The sequence below is a fragment of the Dysidea avara genome, chromosome 4, assembly GCF_963678975.1.
Source record: "Dysidea avara chromosome 4, odDysAvar1.4, whole genome shotgun sequence".
Taxonomy (NCBI): domain Eukaryota; kingdom Metazoa; phylum Porifera; class Demospongiae; order Dictyoceratida; family Dysideidae; genus Dysidea; species Dysidea avara.
The window spans coordinates 39104871-39122181 of record NC_089275.1 but is presented as its reverse complement, the minus strand read 5'-3'; the positions used below and the strand labels follow the sequence as shown (position 1 = coordinate 39122181).

The 17311-nt window shown below is 40.4% G+C and overlaps 4 protein-coding genes across 4 annotated transcripts in view; 2 read left to right on the top strand and 2 right to left on the bottom strand.

The window, feature by feature from the left end:
• The window catches only part of LOC136252077 (testis-expressed protein 11-like), a 66062-nt gene extending 57906 nt beyond the window's left edge, over positions 1-8156 (top strand). Inside the window, exons 12-28 of the mRNA XM_066044434.1 lie at positions 480-631; positions 1603-1688; positions 2521-2613; positions 2853-2897; positions 2993-3095; positions 3387-3478; positions 3804-3889; positions 4165-4218; positions 4274-4311; positions 4509-4666; positions 4865-4978; positions 5306-5375; positions 5564-5710; positions 6714-6822; positions 7064-7187; positions 7262-7332; positions 7802-8156. Of these exons, the coding sequence (XP_065900506.1) occupies positions 480-631; positions 1603-1688; positions 2521-2613; positions 2853-2897; positions 2993-3095; positions 3387-3478; positions 3804-3889; positions 4165-4218; positions 4274-4311; positions 4509-4666; positions 4865-4978; positions 5306-5375; positions 5564-5710; positions 6714-6822; positions 7064-7187; positions 7262-7332; positions 7802-7964 (1705 nt within the window). The 3' untranslated portion in view covers positions 7965-8156. The remainder of the gene's footprint in view (positions 1-479; positions 632-1602; positions 1689-2520; positions 2614-2852; positions 2898-2992; positions 3096-3386; positions 3479-3803; positions 3890-4164; positions 4219-4273; positions 4312-4508; positions 4667-4864; positions 4979-5305; positions 5376-5563; positions 5711-6713; positions 6823-7063; positions 7188-7261; positions 7333-7801) is intronic.
• A 2963-nt stretch (positions 8157-11119) lies between these two features.
• LOC136252081 (beta-1,3-galactosyltransferase 6-like) lies at positions 11120-12619 on the bottom strand. Its single transcript, XM_066044437.1, has one exon. It carries the CDS (start codon positions 12530-12532, stop codon positions 11276-11278), a length of 1257 nt encoding a protein of 418 aa, XP_065900509.1. The 5' UTR covers positions 12533-12619; the 3' UTR covers positions 11120-11275.
• Positions 12620-13728: 1109 nt separating this feature from the next.
• On the bottom strand, positions 13729-15541 carry LOC136252078 (tubulin beta chain-like). Its single transcript, XM_066044435.1, has 3 exons — positions 15381-15541; positions 15100-15319; positions 13729-14934 (listed from the first exon to the last, which is right to left on the bottom strand). The coding sequence occupies exons 1-3, from the start codon at positions 15435-15437 to the stop codon at positions 13868-13870; spliced, it is 1344 nt and encodes a 447-aa protein (XP_065900507.1). The 5' UTR covers positions 15438-15541; the 3' UTR covers positions 13729-13867.
• Positions 15542-15583: 42 nt separating this feature from the next.
• Positions 15584-17303, top strand: LOC136252080 (tubulin beta-2B chain). The gene is made up of 3 exons (XM_066044436.1): positions 15584-15747; positions 15867-16086; positions 16142-17303. Exons 1-3 carry the CDS (start codon positions 15691-15693, stop codon positions 17206-17208), a joined length of 1344 nt encoding a protein of 447 aa, XP_065900508.1. The 5' UTR covers positions 15584-15690; the 3' UTR covers positions 17209-17303.
• The last annotated feature ends 8 nt before the right edge of the window (positions 17304-17311 follow it).

The window sequence follows — 17311 nt, the reverse complement described above, 5'->3', positions numbered from 1 at the left end:
GATACACCAGAGGCAATATATCGATACATCTACACATTGTATCGTTGCATCTCTACTGCATATTATTAGTAATTGTGCTGTAAAACTACAACAGTTTGGTGTGGCTTAAGTTTGGTGGATCAGCATGCAGGGCAGATAAAAATTTGACAAATTTACCATGCAGCCAATATTGAATAGTATCAAAATGTTTGGTGGATTTCCTTAGAGTTACCAAACTCACAAAAGCCAAACTATAGTCACGCCAAATTTTTATTGTTTACTCTATACACTGCAATATCATGGAGGCTACTTATGCTCCTACGTACTCTGGCAAGTACAAGTGTATGAACAAATTTCCCTATTCTGACTTGCAGTATATCCATGTTACTCTAGTAGCTTTCCTACCTATCTTAAAACAGTTGCCAAGTGGTAACTACTTCAGAAATGAAAACACTTGTTTATATCATGCAGCAGTCACTTACATATGATGTTATCAACAGGTTGGAGTTAGCATTCTCTGGTCTGCAGCAGCTGCTGTCTCGTTACCAGAGCTCACATGACCTGTCAAAGGTGCAGCTACTTCAGCTAGAACTGTTACTGGAGAATGGACAAGTACAGGAATCTTGTAGGGTAGTGGAGCAGTGTATTACTGGTAATGTTTGTGTATGTAGTTGTGTGTGTTGCGTGTGTATGTGTATATGAGCATGTGTGCGTGCGTGCGTGCGTGCGTGTGTGTGTAGTGTTCTTCCGGTATACCCAGCACAAGGAAAACAAATGCCAACTCAGGGTTTAGAGGGATGACATTTGCCCCCCTCTTGAAAACTGCTTGAAATTTAAAGTTTTATGCTCTTAAAGGTGCTACAATTTCATTGTTTTACATTAACCCAATTGACTATACTAGTGGCATGCCTCCCTAGTTACTGCATGCTACCCTAACTGCATCAACCAAACTGGATTACATTACCAAAAGAGTTCATTTGTATTTGTCCTTGCTACCCCTTTGCCTCCCCTCCTCCACTGGCACTTTACCACATACATACAGTATGTCCCCTCTTGACTATATTTCTAAAATAAACTCTACAACTTCCCACATATCAGTGGGGTTCAATATTCACACCTTCACCCATGAGACACAGTACAGCTGTCTGGGGGTACTAGTTCTGCCCCAGGAGGGACTGACTTAAGAAATGTTGTCTTGAAAGTTTTATGCTGTCACACCATCATCAATTATTCATATATTTGCAAATACACATACAAATACACATACAATGAGATTTGTTCACACTTAATACAAGTGGTCTCACAATATCTATAGAACAAAGTTATTCAATTTCAGGATAGCAGCAACAGTAGTTAGGGCCACAAACTTCTTGGTTACAAGCCTCATAGTCAAAGAATATAGTCTTTAGCCCCCTTGTTCAATGTCAGCTCACACAATCTGAGTAAGCTCCAAATTTCTCTTCATTTCTTCTTCGCAAACAGCCAAAGACATACACATCTAGATAGAAGTGTAGTTTAAAACAAGAAGGCCACCACTAAACAACTAAATTGTTGCTGTGTTAGGGAATTAACTAGTAACACTCAACTCACTCAACCTGTTCACATTGTCATCATTCATTACAGCCCATCACTCTGGAAGTACTCTGGAGCTGAGTGTGAGGAAAAGATTTCATTGGTTACTTTGGGAGCAGGCAGCTAATGCTTATGAGGTAGAAAAAGTTTTGTATGAGCTTTGTGTGCTGTTGATGTACCAGTACCAGTATACATATTGACTCTCTCAATATGTGCTATGTACATTACAAGAGCAAAAATAAGTGTAACTGCTCCTAATCTTATTCATTTACACTTATGGGGAAACCATGACGACAACAGCAGTTGGTTTTTCTCACCAATATTATGTTGCTTTGAACTATTCAAGAGCCACAAAATTAGCACAACATGACGGGTAAAGGCTTAATAAGGGCAAAGTGTGATGGTGGGCAACCTCAGAGTGACTATGTAAACATACCTACTAGAAATTAAAGAATTACAGTACTGCTCAATGTAATGTTGTCTCACAAAAGTGCGAGCGATTAAAGAACTCACTAATTAAAGGACGTGGTACCTGTTTCGCTTGCGAGTATTCATCCCAAACAAAATGGGATGAATACTCGCAAGCAAAAAGAGTGTCACGCCCTTTAATAAGCGAGTGTTTTAATTGCTCACGCTCTCGCGAGATGACATTACATTTGAGTGGTACCGTATCTATGACGATACCATTGGAGATCTTATGCAGTGATTGATTTGGGACCTCTACACTACTACCATATGCACAAACACATTATCATATTATCCAGTCACATGTAACTATTTGTCCATAGTACAGTACATTGGCGTACAACAATAATATCTTAGAGGGACCAATGTTGCATATTTGGCCCAGACTTAGAGAAAGTACTTAAAATTAAGTGTACAATTGGGAGTGTGTTTAAGTAGTATGGAGTTGATATGTATGTACAATGGACAAGTTAATGGTTAATGAGAAGACTCAATACATCACAGAATGGTGACTACACTAACTCACTGATGTGGTACAACTACTCACTCAGTTTGTTCTCTACTGATCAGGTGGATAGTAACTTAGCCAAACTACAGGTATAGTGGGGACTACAATATTGAGCTTGTGTTTACCATATCACATACACATGTGTTTGACTTATAAGATAATACAGTGCCACGTGTGTATCATGTGATGTTTATACATGTGTGAGTGTCACAGTGTCTCAACATTACAATTGTGTACAATTCACTGTACATATGTTACCAATACACGTTTGTAGTATATGAATTGAAATGTACACAATGGGATGATTAATTGAATGATTTTATTACAGCGTAATCGTTGTTCTTGTTTCATTATGATTGGAGACAATGATAAGGTGAGAACATGATAGTGTTATAGTGTCCGTAACATGATATGTATGTATTTAAAATCATAACTTCTTTTTGGTGTACATGGTCCATGTGTTCACAGGCAGAAGAAGCTATCCAGGTGGCACTAAAGAGCACCACTGATAATCCACACACTCACTTCTTAGCCTTCAAACTGGCCTTAGTACAGGGAGACACTGATAAAGGTATGTTACATGGGTAAAGTGGACAGCATTTGTATGTGTAGTTCACTTTTTGACCACAATCTTTTTGGTACTAAATTCTCTTCATTCAAACCCTCCTTTTCCTCAGTTGCTTCAGCAGTCACCAGATGTGTCCACAAGAATAATGTTTATGGTGTAGTTGTACATGTATCATTAGAAAACATGTCACATAGCTAGGTACATACACAGCTGTGTTATCTTGAAGCTAGTGAGTAGTTGAGTGCTATAGTTCCATGATCATTTTAGCCATTTCTCCTTACATGTGATTTATAGCTATGGAGAGCATTGCTCACATGAGCTCATGTGATGCTGGTGAAGATAGTGTACATGGACTAGTGTGTTTAGCAGCTCAACTAGCATTTGAGGTGAGTGGAGCAATGAGGGGAAATGTGTATACATGTACTATGTTATCACTTGTGCATACGTACCACACTAACACTTCTATCATGGTATACAGTAGAACCTCGTTGGTCCTATGTAAGCACAAAACAGCCCACACACACTACTTTGCTTCTGCTCCATTTTTTCTCAACACCAGTAAGATAAGCTGGTTTAGCTCAACACTTAAATATGTATTTACCTACAGTATCAAAATCCCGGACTAACACACTAACCGTACAGCCATACACATGATCCATATTGACTATTTTTACAGCACAAAAAAAAAATTGTGCTATTTTGTCTTCACAGAAGAGCAACAGAGTGGTAGCCATTAAGGCATTAGAGCATCTTGTGGAAACTTCCCAAGACATTCAACAATCTCTGACAGCATTAAGGTAATAGTACGTATGAGTTAAAATTTGTATTAAGTAACTGTGTGTGCTGTTGTGGTAGTGTTTAGTATGATATATAAATAAGTATCCGTGTGTGTGTGCGTTCGTTCGTGCGTGTGTGTGTGTATGTGTCAGAATCCATCACATCTGTATTCTCAATTCCTGATTACTTAATTAAGGCCTGTCTAACTCTATTTTTATAAAACAATAGTATTTGTATACTGTGCCACATATAATTATGTTCAGGTTGGATGCTTACGCATTTTTATTGTTATTAGGTGTTTGGCTCGGTTAAAGTTGACGTTCATCTCACCTGATCAAAAGGACAAAATGTAAGTATGGTCATATAAGTGTGACTCTGCTGTTACCATATGACATGTCCCTTAGGAGTGGCATCTCCTGTATCCTCAACTATACCAATACTGGTAAGTGTGGACCAGTAGTGTACATGAGAAGTTTTCAACTGTAGTTCAACTGTAGCTTATGAGTAGTTTGTCACTCTTTTTCTTTTTCTCAGTGCATAGTTTCGTAGTAGAATCAATATATAGTCATTTTAATATTTATACATACGTATCTGGGGACTTCATGGTGACTGTTCTATTAGAGTATTTCATTACGACAGCACTAGCCAAGCTTCAGAAAGGTGTCACCACAAGGGGACCAGTGGGCACCTCACTACAAGATGAAGTCACCTGGTTCATGAAGGTGTCATGGAATGTGGCCTTGTTGTGTGGGGACCCCTGTCAGGAGATGTACCAACTGTTCTTAACCTGCTACAAGGTGTGTCTATTATTGTAGTACTATTTTCTCCTAAATGTAAATCACACATTATCCAACTGCTACAACACACACACACACACACACACACACACACACACACACACACACACACACACACACACACACACACACACACACACACATACACACTACGCACACATATGATATCACTACAGTGTACTAATGTAACATGTACAGTTATCGGAGTTGGGAGGTACCAAAGGAGACAGAGCCAGACAGAAGACTTGTTTGTTAATGGCATCAGCCATCAGTCTACAACTAGCCAGAGACTGCAAAGATGAAACCGAACAGGTGAACTTGGGTCTAATCATATAGTTAGGGGTATACCTGTTTAAAATGACCAGCATAAGAACCCTGCATGGTTGTAGCTTCACAGAAATCAGGCCGCCAGAGTTTCCTGAAACCTAAAATAAGCTAGGTTCATCCCATGATGTTACAGTAGCATCTGTCTTATCTTACATAACCTGAAGTCATACCTTACCATCACCAGATGATTAGAACAGGTCTCAGCGTACATTGTTCATACACGTGTGTGATGGTTGAGAATTGTTTGGGTCCAAGAGTGATCAGTCTATGCATGTAGAACATTTGTACAATTTTATAACATTATTATTTTAGGTAAAGTTACTTGAACAAGTCTTGGACCATATCTCTCAGTGTAAAGAAATTTGTAAGAAGATGTTGACAGGTAAGCGGGCTAACTGTTAATGTAAGTGTGTGCACTGCTATGACATGCCGTAAATGGAAACATCTAAACCTTTTGATTTGTGAAAGTTGGTTCACACAAACGTTTGTGAATTGTATTATCAATAGTAAACAAGTACCCACTAACACACCTACAATATAATACTGATACATGCATACTGCATGTTACAGAGTCTGGTGATGGTACATGGACGCTACTGGGGTTGTATGAGTATGAGGCACAGTTGAGGTTACATCACTATGATGAGCTGCAGGCTATACTGGATCACGTGTCCTCACAACCTAACGTGGAGCTGAAAACTCTCGAGACTATGGCAGGTATGTTGTGTCTGTATAGTACATATTGTGGTATATTGTGTGTACAGTGGTGAGCATGGTCAGAACACTGGTCTGGTAAACACAATGTTCCTAGTTGCTGTTGTTGAGTTAAGGGGTGCCTAGTGTCAGCTGGAAAATGCTCAACTGTCCACGTCTCACATACAGCTGACATACCCACACTTCACCCATGAGACATGCATTTTTTTTTATATACAGGGTATTCTCTACCTCCCTGACTCCTATCACCTGAGTAGTGTGCAGGTAGCCCAGTTAACAGAGTAGGCATGACCGTATGTGACTGGATCTGCAAGAATCCCATACATTAGCGCAAGCCTAATTTTAAAGTATAGTGCAATAAACTCAATGGGTGAAATACTTACGAAATCGAAAAAAAAAATTCTGTAAATTTTTTGAGCGTTTGTTTCACAGTGAAGGAAGGTGGCAACGGCAAATACCTTGGTACCATCATGATCCCTAAAGCAAGAAGAGTTCAGAAATCTTTGTTTTATGCCAGTGCTCTCAAGGAGACGGAAGATATAAGCGTTAGTCTGCCTCACATTGGACGAGTGGTTTACTATTTTTTGTTTGTTTTGTTTTTGTTTTTTCTCACGTTTTCGCCTTCACCCTGATCGTAGGAAGGACCTGGAAGGCAAAACTTACCCAACAATGGATTCGCTTGTTCATGGAGAATCCAATGATGTAAATTTCGTCTTGGTAGAGGACTGCATTCGTAAATTATGATCATTTAATTAAACACCTGTAGTTTATTTTCCGTATTGTCACTGTACAAATCTATTTTCCTGTTACTCCACTTTGTAGGCTTCTAGAGCTGAAACTTTGGTTGACCATTCCTTTGACTATCTAAAGAAAATGTAATAAAATGGAATTCGAAAAATGCGCTAACATATGCAGATCTGGTCACATATATACAATAGCAAAGTTGCTTTCACATGTGCTTGCATTTACAAACTGACAATTCACATTACCTCTCTAATGTACACAGCACTAGCATGTGACACTGTTAGTGGTCACAAGCCAACAGCAGTGACCACACTGAAGATGGCCATCAACAAACACATGCAGAGAGACAACGTGGACTATGCCCAATGCAGGTACACTGTACACACAGTACTATAGTGGAACCTCTTTAGGGACTCCATGAATTAAGTTAGACTATCCCACTTAAGGACAATGGTTTTGTGATTAGTCCAAAAGAAAGTTTGCTGTTTCTAGAGAAAAAAGTTTATTGTAGCAAGAAATGGACCACAAACTCTAAAATTAATGTCTGTGGTAAGGAGGTTCCATTGTACATACTTAGAAAAATAGTCAATTTTTGCTGTTGTATATTTACAGCAAGGCCTACCACAGTTTGGTACAGTTACTGATGCAGCGAGAAGCTTCCAGAGACATGGCAGGCAAAGAGCAGGCATGGCAAGTCTTTGTAGAGGCACTGAATTGTATCTCAGAATGTGGCAAAGTTAGTACTGTACACACACATGCACAGACAGTGCATTACAATTATGAGATCACTGGTATGGTGTTACTATACAGGGAGAGTATCCTGAGATGGAAGTGTTGTGGTTACTGACAAAGGCTTGGAATTGTGGAGTTCACCTGTACAGGTAAGATTTGTGACTACTATAAATGAGACACAGCAACCATTACTTGTACCCAAGTTATACCCATCCACAAAGTGCAAGGTTCCTGTCTTACTAAAGTATAATAAAATTTGTAAATTTCAAGTGCACAGCTGGTCATGCTGTCACCATGGCAATACCAAACAAGGTCATGACTATACACACAACACATATCACATAAACACAACTATTAAACCTCTGACCAGATTTGTGCTGAATGTAATGTGCATAACATGTGTCACTGCTGTGTCAACAATAATACTGGAGCCATTGTGGAATAACAGTGGTTACAGCTCAGCTACTGTAAGTAAAAAATAAACACCAGAAATTAATTTTAGGTTCTAAAGTATTACTCTTGGTATTACATTAAACAAAATCAGGATGTCACAGCACTTGTAGCTCTTGACTATAATTTCAGAGACGTGACACCCACTACACTTCACTATTGTTACAGTACGATGCACTACAAGGAAGCAGAGCAGTGGTGTAGTCTGAGTATGAAGTTGTTACAGCACTTGACTACATTACGAGCTAGTTATGAGGCTCAGATGACGTCCGTGTATGGTGAGATATTATCCAAACTTCAGTCAGGCAGTCTGCCAACGTGCACTCTCTAATGGAAACTATGTCTCACTGTATTTATGATATTTAACTCCACTATACATGTAATTCCTTAATTCCAATGTGTTTAACATGTAGTTTGATAATTCTTATGGTCTAACCATTCATGTTGTAAATATGAAATACTGTGTCAAGCATTCATGTATGTAGCGATCATTTAAAATAATGTTCTGGACTACTGTAAGAAATGAATAGTATTCAGCTAGCATACTATTGGTGAGGAATATTAGTTGGCCAATCTGTCAAATTAAACAGGCACCTATACGTAAACACTACAATAATTTTTTTTTAAAACAGTATTAGTGGACAAAGGACTGGTCACAAAGAGCGTACTCTATTTGATTAGTAATTTTACATGCATTATTAGCACCTACTGTAGTATGAAAACAGTCTTGGCTTAGTTCAGTCTTTAGCTGGTTGCATTTGCCACACCACATTGCGGGTGATGCAACCAGCTACCAACTCATTTTAGGGGAATAATTGCTTCGGTGAAGCAGTGGCCCCATGCTCAACATGAAGAACATTTCATTAAAGCCACATCACTAGGGTAAACCAAAGTTTCCATTATGAGCAAATTGCTTGGCAGACAACGGATTACATGAAGAACTCACCTTGACAACCAGGACACTTGTCTGATATACAAGGAACTGAAGGCTTTGTGTGTCAGCACTCACAATCAATAACTTCAAAACTTTGAATAGCAGTGACACATCTTTTCTCCTTGTTGTAGCAGAAAGGGGGGTAAGTTCGTAATACCAACCAAAGTTTAACAATGAGGGTTCCTCTTATATATGCACATGATACAAGAGCACACTAAACAGTAACGATGTTTGTCTGTTCAAGATGTTACTTGACTGGCAAAGAATGTGTACTCAACATCATACTTTGTTGGATTTTTTGGAGTCAAAATTGTGTAGTGTAAAAAAATTTGTTAAATTACAAAATTACCCAACTGTTCCACTACTATGACCACAGTGAAAAGCTGATTAATTCCCGTACAACTTTATAAGCACTTTAAGCATAAACAATCAACATAGCTGCAGTTGGTCGCTGTATGTTTTGAATTCTTCAGGGCTGCATGGAGTCAAACATATTATATACACAGAGTTTAGTCAGCCACCTACCACTCCTTCACACAACCAGAAGGGGACTCACAGCAGAATAAATGCAGCATAGTGAGGGTCATTGTACACAAACCCCTATACAATCTACCAATGCTCACCATTTAGACACTGGACAAAGAAGTGTTTACTATCAGCCAGACAGCATATAAGACAAATTATCTAATGAGGTAAACAATTAGAGAGGTAAAGATAAGCTATGCTACCAATACAAGACTTGGTCCACATGGCAGCGGGGATACCAGCTGCAAAATGCTACACTTAGTGGTAAAAACAATTTTTACATCATTATTTTACTGTAGCCCCCAGGTCTACGTAGCTAACTATTACAGGCTTGGTTTAAGCAAGAGTTCATAATATATATACTAAGGAGAGTATCCTACTCTCATATACCCCTGTAGAAAGGCGTATCGTGAAGTTATGACGTAACACTTCTGAGTTCACCCATTTTTCTTTGTATAATTAATGATGTCATTAGTTGAACATGGTATCGATTGAACGCGTGCCTACCAATGTCGCTAGCAACCAAATTAACTCCAGCTCTAAGCGTTTCTCACCCAACTACAATCGTTCCTTCATGGGTTAAGACCGCTTCGTACGTTTCTTACTAGGCCATTCGCGAATACGGCTATCCTGAGCGTCGCAAGTGTGAAACGGTGCTAACAATTCTTGCACTTTTACGGCTTCCTGTACGTCACAAACCACAACATCTTGTTGTTACATCATAACTTCACGATACGCCTTTCTACAGGGGTATATGAGAGTAGGATACTCTCCTTAGTATATATATTATGAACTCTTGGTTTAAGTTACTGGCATTTTTGTATCACTTCCTAATAACATGTGTTGATGACATTCGTGACAAATTTCATACCAATTTGAACTGGATAATCACTTCCTAATAACATGTGTTGATGGGGTACTGATGAAAGCTGGAATGGAGTGGAAGGGGGGCGCCAAATTAAAAAATCATTTTGAACAGATTGTGCACTGTTTCCAACTTTCACACGATAACTAGAATTGCCCTAGAATTAGTTTGTTTCTGCTATAGACATGCTAAAAGTCATTTGCTCGACAGCTCTATTTAATGCCCACTGCAAGAATGCGTTGTACAATCGTCTAAGCTAATTTAACTAAGCTGTTCTCCTATTTTTTGTAAGCACTGTTAATATAACATACTGCAGTTTGCTAACTCTCGTAAATCGCTGCCAATAATGGTAGAATTATAGTTGCTTTATAAAACCAGCGACACTTGTACTAAGAAGGCTTGAATACCGCTACAACTTGAAAATACTACAGTAGTTTACCTTTTAGAATGGTAAGGAAGTACTTGTACATCAGGATTAAGCTAAACTGGATGGATTTTATTCACACCTTTCCATGTGGTGGGCATTTAATAGAACTTTCGAGCGAACGATTACTAGCATGCCTATAAACAGAAGCAAACTAATTCTAGCTCAATTCTAGTTATTGTATGACAGTTGGAAACAGTACACAATCCGTTCAAAACGATTTTTTAACTTAGCGCGCCCCGATTGATTCCGTTCCATTCCGGGTTTCATCAGTTACCCGCCGTGTTGGTGACATTCGTGACAAATTTCATACCAATTTGAACTGGATAGCAGACACCAGTGTAGTGTAGTGTGTGTGTGTGTCTTCTGTCCATGACCATGTGGTGGAGATCAAAAAGGGACAGAGTGCCCTTGCAAGCCAACAACAAGGTTTACAACATTGCAGTGAGGATGAATCAAGAAGAGACTATGGCCTGTACTATTGTCTAGGCACTTGAAGGACCATTCACTCAACTGGCCTAAAAAAATTAAAAGCTTGTAACAGTACTTGCTTGTGTCCCTTAGCTAAGTGAGTGGGTGCCTCCCATGAGGGCAAAGGCAGGAATGCAGCAGTCATAAAGTGTGTTGCACGTGTGTAGTCAGTGCGAGTAAAGTGCACTACACAACAGCAAACATTATTGGTTCACTTTATACCAAGTACATTCCGCCACACAAATAATTGTGGTGTTACTGTAAGGATTCCCATACCATATATCAAGTATCTTTTTAAAAAAATCAACCAACACTTTGGTACAATATACGTATGCATTCTGTGCAGGTATGTTAGTACGACTCACATATTGGTCAACCAGGCATCTTCTCAGCTTTTGCCTACTATAACACCCTTGAGACTTCTTATATCAACCTTTCACTGGTAGATTTTGCAGACTTGTCTCTACTGGAATCATCCATAGACTTTGTAGTTACAACTGGTTTTGTAGTTGCCGATAGTGTAGAAATGTCTGAAGACTTTGTCAACTTTGAAGGTTTTCTTGTAGACTTTGAGCCTGATAGTGTAGAAGTGCCCGAAGACTTTTTAGTAAGCTTGGAGTCTGAAAGTTTACTTGTGGATGACTTAGAATTAGGCACATTTGTAGTTTTTTTATTTGAGCCTTTCTTAGAATTTGTTTTCCACGTAATTATCTCAATGGGTTTGTTTGAATTTAATTGTTCATAAATGTGATAAAACTGCTGTCGTATTTCATCGTCATTGTAACCAAAGAAAAGATGGGCAAGGATAGTTTCGTTACAACCAGGTGGATTAGTGGAGAGCTTGCCTGCTTGACAGAACATGTTATCTGTCCTTCTCTCATGATCAAATGCTGACAGCCATGCTCCGATGGTCGTGTCTTCATTAATGTGCCACTTCAATCGTGGTGACAGCACACTGATAAGTTGAACAAGGTCATGTGACAAAATGTACCCTCCACCCATAGCAAATGGTAGGTACACCAGACCCAAGTCCCACTCATCATCGGCCCACAAGTAATTTCCCCTAATGGGCGGATTATTGACTAGTATTATTCCATAGTACAGTTTGGTGTCTGTCGGACGTTTCTTCAATTCAGCAATCATGTTCTTCACAAACACATAAGTATCATCATCACATTTCATCAAATAGCTGAACTTAACGTGTCGGTGTGCCCACCTCATAATTGACATGGTCTTGTTGGTCAGAGTGCGAGAATTTTCAATGGAGTCTACATAAATGATGTCTCCATATGTTCCATTCTCTTCTGCTATTTCGAACCGTTTATTGGGGCCTAAGTCCCTGCCCCCTACTGCAAACCTCAACATACAGTCCTTGCTATCTTTGAATCCTTTATACCAGGTGTCGCGAATTAGCTGGCGCGCTTTAATGCCCCATGGACGCACTGGAATGACTATTAGAAGAAACGTAGAGAACCATACTGGCGAACATCTAGAGTAGTTGCAATTAATGAGATTACTTTCCACATCAATATGAATGGAGGGGAGTGTCGACCTCTCTACGAGTGTTAATGGCTCAATCTCCACAGCTCTTGGTTGGTAGAGGAACGCCACATAGCCCAGAAATACTATCTCAAACGCGAAGAATACAACACAGCAGACAACATTTCGACTAGTTCTCATCCAGTTTCAGTTAACCAATCGACTTATTCCTACGCAAACCACTACAAAGGCGGAGCCATCAGCACGTGGTCTTAAAAACATGGCGCATGAAGTTTACAAATATCGCGGGCTTTACTGAAACCAATGGCGGATCCAGGATGGGGCATTTGGGGCAAATTCCCCCCCTTCAAGAAATTGCATACAAGATCGAGATACTCTAATAGAGCAGTCAATTACTCTAATAAAGCAGTCACAATGTTCATGAGGCAGTGCAGCTTACTTATGAAGCTATAAAATTAATAGGATTTTATTGTGCCCCCCCTCTTTCCAAACTCTGGATCCGCCCCTGGAAACCTTCCAGCTAAAGTGAAGACATCCAAGTACAAAAAGTTTATTTTGATTGCTTAACATTGTCTCGTTTACATTATTCAACGTTGTAAGGGTGAGAGTCTCCTTATGTACTTTGTCCACTGTCAACATCTTTATTGCCGCACACCTTCAGCAATTCCCTTGGCAATTACGCTCTGGATTATCTCCTATTTCAGTTTCGTTACAACCAGGTAGATTAGTGGAGAGTTACAATCACCTCATGGTCATGTCCTTTAACGATGGTGATAATAAAGGTCATGTAATAATATACCTCCACCAATGGTAAATAGTATAGTCATTCTGCCCACAACTGATCTCTATGGATGACCCGAGTTATAGTTCAGCGACATACCATGACACAGTCATCACATCTCATGCAAATAGAACAGTTATAATTAGTGTGTCACTCATCATGTTTCATTTTCTACGTTTCTTGCTGGTAGGGAATTCCAATCTCAGAGTAGATAACTTAACAGTATGACAGCAGGGACTGCTATATTGAGGTTTACGGTAGGAGGCAGAGACACTGCACCAATATTGAAAGGGTTTGAATCAGCATAAGAAATTGATAACCCTGAGCCATTTTTTACTTAACTTACAAGAACATTTTTGTTAATGTCTGTACTGATTGTGCATTACCAGTTCTGGTATCTCCAGAGCCTCTTGAGTGGTAGAGGAATGCCACACATGTACTTAGTCCAGAAACACACAGCAGGCAATACTATGTTAGGTCTCAAATTTCAAACTGAACGGCTCCTATGAACAAGACAGGACAGATGTAACCTCATGCACAATACATACAAGGGGACCAACAGCAAACACCACTTCCCCTCCCCAAAGTGCCAGACTTGAATTTTCAAAATAGAAGAAACACCTGCAATGGCCGTTTATTATTAAAAATAATATATGTAGGCATAAAATAATAAGTTCAGCAAAAAACTTTTCGGCCAGTTTTTAAAAATGTTTATCTTTCCAGGAAGTGATCATTTAAGTAGCCTCTTCCTCTCCCTCTTCTTCCTCATCAAATTCTCCCTCCTCATCAGCAGTGGCATCTTGGTATTGCTGGTACTCAGAGACAAGGTCGTTCATGTTGCTCTCTGCTTCGGTAAACTCCATCTCATCCATACCCTCACCGGTGTACCAATGCAAGAAAGCCTTTCGACGGAACATAGCTGTGAATTGCTCACTGATACGCTTGAACAGCTCTTGTACAGCAGTGCTGTTTCCAATAAAGGTACCAGACATCTTTAGACCTCTTGGTGGGATATCACACACAGCGGTCTTCACATTGTTGGGGATCCACTCCACAAAGTAGGAGCTGTTCTTGTTCTGCACATTTAGCATCTGCTCATCAACTTCCTTCATTGACATTCGCCCTCTGAACATGGTAGCAACAGTGAGGTACCTTCCATGACGTGGGTCACAGGCAGCCATCATGTTCTTCGCATCAAACATCTGTTGGGTCAGCTCTGGGACAGTTAGGGCTCTGTACTGTTGAGATCCACGGCTGGTTAATGGAGCAAATCCTGGCATGAAGAAGTGAAGACGTGGGAAGGGTACCATGTTTACAGCTAATTTCCTAAGATCAGCATTCAGTTGTCCAGGGAAGCGCAGACAAGTGGTCACTCCACTCATCGTCACAGACACTAGATGGTTCAGATCTCCATAAGTTGGGGTGGTCAGCTTCAATGTACGGAAACAGATATCATACAAAGCCTCATTATCAATACAGAAGGTCTCATCAGTGTTCTCTACAAGTTGGTGGACTGACAGAGTAGCATTGTAGGGCTCTACGACTGTATCGGATACTTTGGGTGAAGGACAAATACTGAAAGTGTTCATGATCCTATCGGGATATTCTTCACGAATCTTAGAGATTAATAGGGTTCCCATTCCAGAACCAGTACCACCTCCAAGGGAGTGAGTGAGCTGGAAACCTTGTAGACAATCACAGCCTTCAGCCTCTTTCCTTACAACATCAAGTACAGAGTCAACCAACTCAGCTCCCTCAGTGTAGTGACCTTTAGCCCAGTTGTTTCCAGCTCCACTTTGACCTGCAGGTAGGAAGAGAAGGTGTCAATTACAAACATGCAATCAACAATATACACTCCTTTCATTTGCGCAACGCCAAAGAGTCAGCACATTGCGCAAGCGTTATAAAAACAAAAATGGCGCCAACACAAGAACGCGTGATTTTTTTTAAATATTCAAAAACTTACCAAAGACGAAACTGTCTGGCCTGAAAATTTGTCCAAAAGGTCCAGAACGGACGGAATCCATAGTTCCGGGCTCCAGATCAACTAGGACGGCCCTGGGGACGTACTTTCCACCAGTTGCTTCATTGTAGTAGACGTTAATCCTTTCCAACTGCAAATCGGAGTCGCCCTGATATGTTCCAGTTGGATCGATTCCATGTTCGTCCGAAATTACCTCCCAGAACTGTGAAAATTTAAAAACACGTTAAAAGTGACACACCCAAACCTTACTAAAATCGACTTACTTTGGAGCCGATTTGGTTTCCGCACTGGCCAGCTTGAAGATGAACGATTTCACGCATGTTTCCGCTTGAAAAATCAGCAAATGTAGCAACAGGCTTCGCAGCTCTTTTTTGAACAACTCACTGTTATCGACTCAAGTGTCGCTTAGCAACCGTCAGTGTGACGAAATCGTTACTAAGTAACAAAATTTGAATATGTTGCTAGACGACCAAAAACGCGGTTTGCATTATTGTCAGCAGCTGCTCGCTTTTCAGCTTCAGTTTGTTGTGCGTCGTTGAGCGTCTTTCTTAGTGATTTAGAACTGTGTGAAAAATGCGTGAAATTGTTCATCTTCAAGCCGGCCAATGTGGCAACCAAATTGGCGCGAAGGTAAGCTGTTAATAGTGTTTACTGGCCCAAGAATCCTTGAAAACCACATTTGGGCTTTGTGGTCAACCAAAAAAGGCCCGGGCATTTAACAGCTTACCTTACGTAATGTTTTTTTGCAGTTTTGGGAGGTCATTTCTGACGAACATGGCATTGACCCAACGGGGACTTACCAAGGTGACTCGGACTTGCAGTTGGAGAGGATTAATGTCTACTACAATGAGGCTACCGGTGGAAAATATGTCCCTAGAGCTGTACTGGTGGATTTGGAGCCAGGGACTATGGATTCTGTGCGGTCTGGCCCTTTTGGACAAGTGTTTCGCCCAGACAACTTTGTGTTTGGTAAGCAACACCTTATTTTTGTTGATTAGAATTATTTTTATTTTTTTTGTCACAGGTCAAAGTGGAGCTGGAAACAACTGGGCTAAAGGTCACTACACTGAGGGAGCTGAGTTGGTTGACTCTGTACTCGATGTTGTAAGGAAGGAGTCAGAAAGCTGTGACTGTCTACAAGGTTTCCAGCTCACTCACTCCCTTGGAGGTGGTACTGGCTCTGGAATGGGAACCCTATTAATCTCTAAGATTCGTGAAGAATATCCAGATAGGATCATGAACACTTTTAGCGTTTGCCCTTCACCCAAAGTATCCGATACAGTCGTAGAGCCCTACAATGCTACTCTGTCAGTCCACCAGCTTGTAGAGAACACTGATGAGACCTTCTGTATTGATAATGAGGCTTTGTATGATATCTGTTTCCGTACATTGAAGCTGACCACCCCAACCTATGGAGATCTGAACCATCTAGTGTCTGTGACAATGAGTGGAGTGACCACTTGTCTACGCTTCCCTGGACAACTGAATGCTGATCTTAGGAAACTAGCTGTAAACATGGTACCCTTCCCACGTCTTCACTTCTTCATGCCAGGATTTGCTCCATTAACCAGCCGTGGATCTCAACAGTACAGGGCCCTAACCGTCCCAGAGCTGACCCAACAGATGTTTGATGCGAAGAACATGATGGCTGCCTGTGACCCACGTCATGGAAGGTACCTCACTGTTGCTGCAATGTTTAGGGGAAGAATGTCAATGAAGGAAGTTGATGAGCAGATGTTAAATGTGCAGAACAAGAACAGCTCCTACTTTGTGGAGTGGATCCCCAACAATGTGAAGACCGCTGTGTGTGATATCCCACCAAGAGGTCTAAAGATGTCTGGTACCTTTATTGGAAACAGCACTGCTGTACAAGAGTTGTTCAAGCGAGTCAGTGAGCAATTCACAGCTATGTTCCGTCGAAAGGCTTTCTTGCATTGGTACACCGGTGAGGGTATGGATGAGATGGAGTTTACTGAAGCAGAGAGCAACATGAATGACCTCGTCTCTGAATACCAACAATACCAAGATGCCACTGCTGATGAGGAGGGAGAATTTGATGAGGAAGAAGGGGAAGATGAGGAGGCCACTTAAATGGCATTCTGAACATGAACTGGCAACTATATATATTTAAATATGCCTATTGTATTTATTTCAACTCAATGATTATGAATCACGAGTATAAACAATTACGTTT